The sequence below is a fragment of the Anopheles darlingi genome, chromosome 2 (assembly GCF_943734745.1).
Source record: "Anopheles darlingi chromosome 2, idAnoDarlMG_H_01, whole genome shotgun sequence".
Lineage (NCBI taxonomy): Eukaryota > Metazoa > Arthropoda > Insecta > Diptera > Culicidae > Anopheles > Anopheles darlingi.
The window spans coordinates 65,491,057-65,498,556 of record NC_064874.1 but is presented as its reverse complement, the minus strand read 5'-3'; the positions used below and the strand labels follow the sequence as shown (position 1 = coordinate 65,498,556).

General features: G+C 50.9%; 2 protein-coding genes across 3 annotated transcripts in view; both read right to left on the bottom strand.

The window, feature by feature from the left end:
* The window catches only part of LOC125952557 (protein PALS2), a 26,898-nt gene that overhangs the window by 6,922 nt on the left and 12,476 nt on the right, over positions 1 to 7,500 (bottom strand). The window lies entirely within an intron of this gene.
* LOC125952570 (uncharacterized) lies at positions 864 to 5,791 on the bottom strand. The gene is made up of 2 exons (XM_049682116.1): positions 5,312 to 5,791; positions 864 to 2,205 (listed from the first exon to the last, which is right to left on the bottom strand). Exon 2 carries the CDS (start codon positions 2,166 to 2,168, stop codon positions 1,383 to 1,385), a length of 786 nt encoding a protein of 261 aa, XP_049538073.1. The 5' UTR covers positions 2,169 to 2,205; positions 5,312 to 5,791; the 3' UTR covers positions 864 to 1,382.

Below are 7,500 nucleotides of genomic sequence, written 5' to 3'. Positions count from 1 at the left end.
CCACGAGCGTACCAGGGTGCCAAGGTAATTGAAAACTGCATCTAATACATTCCATTCCCTCTCCGTGCGGCAGCTAGTGACGCAGTGAACGGCTATGGATCCCTTTCCCTCCGTATTCGTCCGTTACCTGCTCGCCCACGTTCCACACACCGGTGCCCGATGGGACCTGTCTTGACCATAGATTTCCTGACAACCGGCAAAGGCAGTCGGTGCAAGTCCAAGGACTCACAAGTTGCACCACCGGGCAACTGCCGGTTCGATGCTTACGCGATCATCATACCACAATGAAGGTCACGTGACGTCAAAAGACAAAGAATATGATCTAGTTAGTTTAAATCGATGCCCGACACGACGTTTGTAACCTCTGAAACCACTGAGAAGTCGCGGTAAATCGTTAGGACAGTGACTTTCAGATGTTTCATTCTTGAACAAGAACGAAATATGAAAACTTCTCCCCTAGCGCATTTATCTTGCCCTTTAAAGGTGTGCAGGTCAACGACACCGTTTGTTTTGGGGGACACGGGTGAGCGCACGAAACCCAAAAAAGGGAATGGCTACACAAAGAAGAAGATGAGATAATGAAAGAAAAACCCTAGGATAGGGAAAGTTAGAACAGCGTCAACAAACGACTCCTAGACGCTGTACATACTGCCGCCCATCTGGCAAAGTTGAACGACCGCTTGAACGAAAGGTGAGGTAGAAGAGAGAACACGAAAAAATACGGTGCAAGAACTAAGCATTCCAACACAAAGATGGTACAACATAATGCCGAAGAACCTAGGAAACTTATGACTCTGAAGGTGCTAAAGGAATGCAACCGAAGAAAAAAAACGAAATAAAAGAAACAATACATAATGTAGCTGTGGGTGTTTAATTAGTTTTTTTTTGTTTTATTTTACAAGAAATCAATAATTTATTGATATTCGATCGTGGGAGCACGGGAATGGGTAAAAACGAAAGCGAATGTTTCATCGAATGCGTGTGACGTCGGGTTCGTCGCCTAGGCCACGGGGCAGGAAGTCGCCGTATAAAATGTGAATTAAAAACTAAACACTAAGTTACGCTTAAAAGCTAAGGCATCGATGTTTCGTTCTCGAAAGACTGCACACGGGACGGAATTGTAGATTGACGCCTGAACTGGCGTCGTGCGCTAACGTATGCCCTAGCGACTGGCGGATTGGAGGGGGGGAGGTTTACTTCTGCTTCCTAAGCATCTTCAACCATCATCATGATCATCATCTCCGCATCTTCATGGTTACTTTGTACGGTTGGAAGGTTTGTCCGTCTAACGATCGAGGATCGGTTAACGAAACGATCGGTTCCTGGACGGCGTATGACGAATGAAATTGGACGGAATGGTGGGCTGGGCGGCCGATGCCCGATTAGACGTGCCGGTCACCGACCGGTACGGTCGAGACGGTACTGTGCGGTGTGGTAGGTCGTGAACCGGCCAACGAGTGGGCAACGGACGCGTTTAGCGATTGCATCGTACCCATGCGTAGATGCGCCAGATCCTCCAGCTTCGTCAGATCCGATAGCTCGAGGTAGAGCGAGTAAACCATCAGCCAGCCGTAGATCGACGCCACGACGATGACGCTCCAGATGAGCGTGATGAGAATGTTGTACGCGAAGATCAGATCGTTCACGATCGAGAAGAACAGGAACGCGAGAAAGCGGAACAGCGTGAAGATCGCGAACGACCACAGCCACGGTACGATCTTCGTCTCGTACTCCTTGCGCAGTGCGTGCACCAGCATAATGCTCGTCACCAGCACCACCAGGCCACCGATGAGCGAGAACAGGGCGGCCACCATCAGCGCATTCCGGACGTGCACATTGCCGACGTACACGAACTCGTACGAGATGATGTAGTAACCGTAATGGGATGAGCCGGGTGCCGCCAACGCCAAGCAGTAGATATCGAAGATGGCCGTACCGATCGTGAAGATCGCCACGAAAATCGCAAACAGTCCCATAATGAAGGCGCCCCGCTGGATGTCGAGATACTGGTTGTTGTGCAGGATCGGCTTCTGATACCACGGTATCCGGACGGATTTCATCGAACGGGAACGCTGCGAGTGCAGATTCGATTGCGACCGGGAGGTGATGTGTGAGTAGACCGACGGTGTCGACCGGTACGTCGACGGTGTTTTCCGCCCGTAATTCATGCTGACAGCCAGTCCAGTTGTTCTGCGGCGGTGTACACTGTGAAGTAATTGCAATGGAGGTTGCATACCCATCATCAATCTCGTGTAATTCTGGAGGCGACCATCCATCCAGACATAGAAAACAGCCACAGCCAGCACACCACTACGAAGGACACGCTTTCGCCCCATCGATGAACGAGAAATTTCAGACACTAATTTCACTGAACTTGACACTTGACATTCGGTGGCATTCGGCGACCGCGCAGACCGAAAAATGGGCGGAGAAAATCGACAAAAACATTTTCACGCTAAGCGAGACCCGCTCTGGTCGCTCTCGGCTTGCCAAATATGGTACGATCTACTATGTGCAATAGTGTTTCGGAAGGGCGCGGTTGGTTATTGCAAGGGCAATAGGGCTTCCGGACAGTCTGGCCAACCGGCACCACTGTTCACAATCAACCGCGAACGAAGGAAGCGAGGAGCGTGGGCCGTTATCGATCAAACGAGAAATTTCAGATGAATAACAAAAAAACCGAAACATCTACGCAAAACACGCAAAACCAAACAAAAACAATTGAGAACTCCAGAAGGGTAGTAGCAGTCGAGCAATGGAGATACTAAGAAAGTGGCCCGGGTGCCATTATTTTTCGTCGGAAATTAGCTCTTTACATGTGCCGCGTTTTATTTACTTTACTACGCATAAACCCGGCCGTTCGTAAACTGTTTGTCGCCCATTTGTTTGGCGTGCCTTAAGGGTAGGTAGCAGCGACCGTTAAAGACGTTTAGTGGCACCTAGCCTCCCGCTCTGGCCCGAGACTTGTTTGCACATTCCGTTAGCGCTAATGTTTTGTCAACCTTCGGTTCAGCTGCTGAAATTTCTCGTCATCGACATTCGTTCCTTCTTCCTGGTCCTTCGCTGCTGGCTGGTTTGCGGTGTCGGTGGGGCTGGTGCCGTGTGATGGTACCAGTTTAGGGGTTATTTACACACATACACAGCGAGCATTAGCATGCTGACGGGCGTTTTCAAGCGAAGGTATGTGCAGTGCGTAGTACAATGGTTAGCATAGTGGATGATTGAAATTTCGTCGAGAAGGGAAGAGAGATCGCGCTCAGGTATTACAGAAAATGGTGGCCACCGCCGAAGTGCGCTTCGGCAGCAACGAAACAATGCAAACAGGTTGATTGAAGTCTTTCGTTTCGACGTTCAGTGTCTTATGACATTAGAGTTCCCCTTGTGAGAAGCGAGCATTGTTTTTACGTTTACGGTTTTTTTTCTCTTAAGAGTGCGACGATCAACATTTTCCTTTTTGTGAAAGCTTCGTACCATAAGCAACCCCTTCTATTACAACTCCAAACCAATAGGGGAATCCGAAAACTGAAGCTACTCCTCCTTCAGCACCATAAATCGTGTATTTATGAATTCCAAATCAACCATTTTCCCACAAATGGCGCATTGTTCACAGCTTAGTATCCCACCAATTAAGGCTGATAGGCGAGTGTAAACGTGTCACCTTTGGCGATGGCCATCAGCATCCGGCCAATTAAACCGTGATAAGCCTCTCGCCAGCCACTAATCGGCTAAAATTGTTTGCCAATAAAAAAGAGAGAGAAAAATAAGCCGCGTACCGTGCAATGGCGCGCGCGCGTGAAATGGAAAGCGAAACGCTGAGATTTTCATTATGTAAGCAGAAAAAAAAGTGGAGAGGGCAAAAACACTTCTCTAGGTCTCTAAACCCCTTTGCAACACCGTAGAAAATGGGCTCCCGGCATGTAACTCATGCTGCTGCTGGCATGGCTGACCTCGGTGCTTGGTGCTGCTGCGGTTAAAAGAATGTCTATGCACTTCAGGCGCCTCCACCTGAACCGACCACCGTCCCCCTCCCCCCTCTCCCCTTGCTGCTGCGGAGAGCAGCATAAAAACTCATCATCACATCGGCTGCCCACACCAACACCACAACAAACCGTGGATGCGCTTGTGAAGGTATCCAGCTTGCCAGCAGCCCGGGAGGAGGGCAGATCGACAGATCCACAGATACAACCACCAACTGGTGGTAACTGGCTCCAAAACAGCTTCTCCAAAACCCCCCCGTTTCAAAACAGGTTTTTGCTCATCGCATCAACAGCGCGCGATCGTGCCCGAGGGTGCCGGGCGTCGATCCTCGCCACCGCCACCGCCACACACAAACACCCGCCAAGGTGTGCATCGGTGAAGGTTTCAACGTCGTCGTCGTCATCGTCGGGACCAGCGAGAGAGCGCCAGGGCTTTGTTTCTGATCTGACACCACACCATTGGCCCCCACCCCAACAACCCATCTTTCGCTTTCCGTTGTTGGCTTCGGCGACAAAACGTAAACAACTACCACACCGGTGCAAACGATCGCTACAACGATCCTCACCACACAACCATACACGCCGATCGTCACGTTTCTGTTGGCCATCGTCGTCGTCGTCGTCGTCGTCGTCGTCAGGTCCGTCAATCGCACTGTCGTACGCGATGCGGCCCGTTCTTTCGACGATGACGACGACCCACAACGACCACCACCGCGATCATGGAAGATCGCACCCCTTTACTGGAGGGTTAAACGTCGTGTGTATGGGTGTGTGTGTGTGTGTCTGTGTTGAAAGGGGAGCTTTGTGCGTATGGAGAGGAACCTTGGAGGAGTCGCTGAGCGATGCTAATTATGGGTGGATACCTCTTGTCTGTTAAACGCTCGCAAACGATGACTCAACTGCAAGCGGATGGAGTTTTGCTCAGATGCATGCTACTCCCGAGGGAATATATGCGTGACTGCTAGCCATAAAAAAGCCCGCCACCCCTCCAGCGAGGGAGGGGAAAGTTGATTGTCTTCGTTCAGGTGTGGTGACCCCCCAACCATTTTCGGGTAGCCATTTTGAATCTTGCATCCAACCCTTTCGAAGCTCCCTTTCGATCGTCTCTCACCCGCATACCCGTCGGTGAATGGTGCTTTAACCGAGAGTGAGCGTCCAGTTGTGCTGCAATGCTCTTAAATCCCAACGAAATCAATCATCATCATCATCACTATGCTTTACCATCAATCAGGGATGCACTGTACACGCACCTTGTGAAAAGCCACGCCATACCAACCGACCCTCGCCGTGGCGGTGGCAGTCGTGCGCCATCGCACGCATTAAGGGGTACACACCTTGAATTTAACCTCCTTTTCGGTTGCTGCTCTGCCTGTCGACGGTGACGCCGTTTGCTGGTGGCTCTCTGGTCAGTGAAGTATTGATTTTTCCAACGGCGTTGCGATGCTTGACCGACCGTCGATGAATCACCGCCGATCACCGAGTGCGTTTGGCGTTTGTTTCCCTTTCACACACGTTTACGAGTTGGCACCGTTGTGCAACGCATGCAAATCACTTGCCACAATTCTTTCGGATTCTCTCTGCAGCGGTGAAAAACCACGAGAAGGAAAAACACTAAAACCCAACTCACGCGTAACAGTGCCTGCACACCACAAGCACACACACACACAGAAACACGCAGACACAGTCGAACACACGAAAAGATCACACAATACGGTCACCGGGAACGAAGGAAAACCCCACAATAAACCCCCGGGCAGTGGAAAATATAACGAGAAACGCGGCAGCGCCCCAGAACACGCAACGGTCCGCGGCAAAGGTTTGAAACTGTCTGAAACTCAGCGGCGAGCCAACTCAGCGCCAGCTCCAGGTTGGGTCTGTGTGAGTTAAGCGTTGCTCAGCGTGGTTCAGCAGCTCAGCGTAAGCGCTGAACACGGTCGGGTTATGTTTGTGCTGGATAATGCCGTTGCCAAGCAGCAGCAGCATCAGCCATGCTTTGCCATGCGCCGGTTGGTTTGAATGCCTTTTTTGGGGGGGTTTTGGGGGGTTTGGAAAATACCGCAGCAGGCATCGTTTTGTTCTGGTGCTCGAACACGGAACGTCAAGTGCAGACATCGATATAACGATTAACCGCGGTCCGTGATGCGTTTTGGGGTCTTACCTTGGCCGAATGACCGAAAACAACATGAAAATTGAAAATATTCTCGGATTTAAAAGAGAAAATTCATTTAAAAAAAAACACTCCCAACAAATCCAGACGCCACGTTGAAGGGCCACGTGTTGAATGCACAGCAACCATGTGCTCACGTCACGATCGCAGCCTACCGCAGCATACGGCGGCCGGCGCATTCGATGACGAAATGACGGGCGCGGCACGATCACGTTGGTGATGGCATTCCACACACAACCTACTACCGTGCACACAAACCACAGCAGCGCTTTTGATGTCGTCTACCTCCAACGCACCACCACCGAGAAGTGGAGAAGAGAAAACATAAACATCCGTGCGACAAACTCTATGCCCCTGCGCGTTAGAAATAGAAAATGCTCTCGCCACCGAGATGACACCGAGCCGGTCGATGGCCGTTTGGCGTGGGCATGGTGGCGACCCCCCGGTTGATCGTGGACGATCTTTTGTCGTGTACAGTCACCACGGCACTTCGCCTACCGCCTCTTTCCTTCAGAAGCTATAGCGCCAGAGGTGACGCAGGTCAAGAATGAGGTTCTTGTCGCTTGATTGTCGCACACAATGGTCGGTGGGGTGATGTTGTGCGTGAAAATCATGCTCGGAACCGAAAGTGTGTTCGACTGCGTTCGTGGTTTTATTACTCCACCACCGAAACGACACATCACACAATTATCGTCACAATCAGTAGCATTGCCCAAGAGCACAGGCATGGCGAGAATCATAAATTAACGCTGATGCTGCTGCTGCTCCTGCTGCTGCTGCTGCTGCTGCTGTCCTTCCGCACCGGGCAGACACTTGGCCACTCAACAGGTGGGATCAAGTGTGACCATTCTTGGCTCCATTAAAACAGCAAATCTACCGAAAAAGATGTCTAGAGCAATGCCTGGGTGTGGGTCGATCTGGCTGAACGGACTGACACGCACACGGGAACCGAGCGACCGAGTAGGCTAATTATTATGACGGCGCCGTTGATGATGATGATGATGACGATCGTCATCCTAGACGCGAACATTTCTCTGCTTCATCACCTTCTCTGCCCATTTCGTCGGGAATGTGATTGATTGTTTTGTAAATAATGGATAACCGGCGCGCCACCGGTAACCAGCCGGTCGTGTGCCATGGAGAAGCTCGTAAATATGACAAACGTTTAACGTCCCCCGGCCTCGTTCAGCCCATTAGCTAGCTATTTGCTGGTGCATTCTCAGACCCGCAGTGGCATTAACGCAGGTTGAACGGAATGTCTGCTTGACTCAACGCTTCAAATCGAGCGATTATTGCGTACCGGAGCCCCTTTAAATTCGAACAAAACGTTGTCTTAAGAGACATCCGATATGCTTT

Excerpts from the sequence above, each read along its gene's own strand:
- LOC125952570 (XM_049682116.1), bottom strand. The coding sequence starts at position 2,168 with ATGAATTACGGGCGGAAAACACCGTCGACGTACCGGTCGACACCGTCG.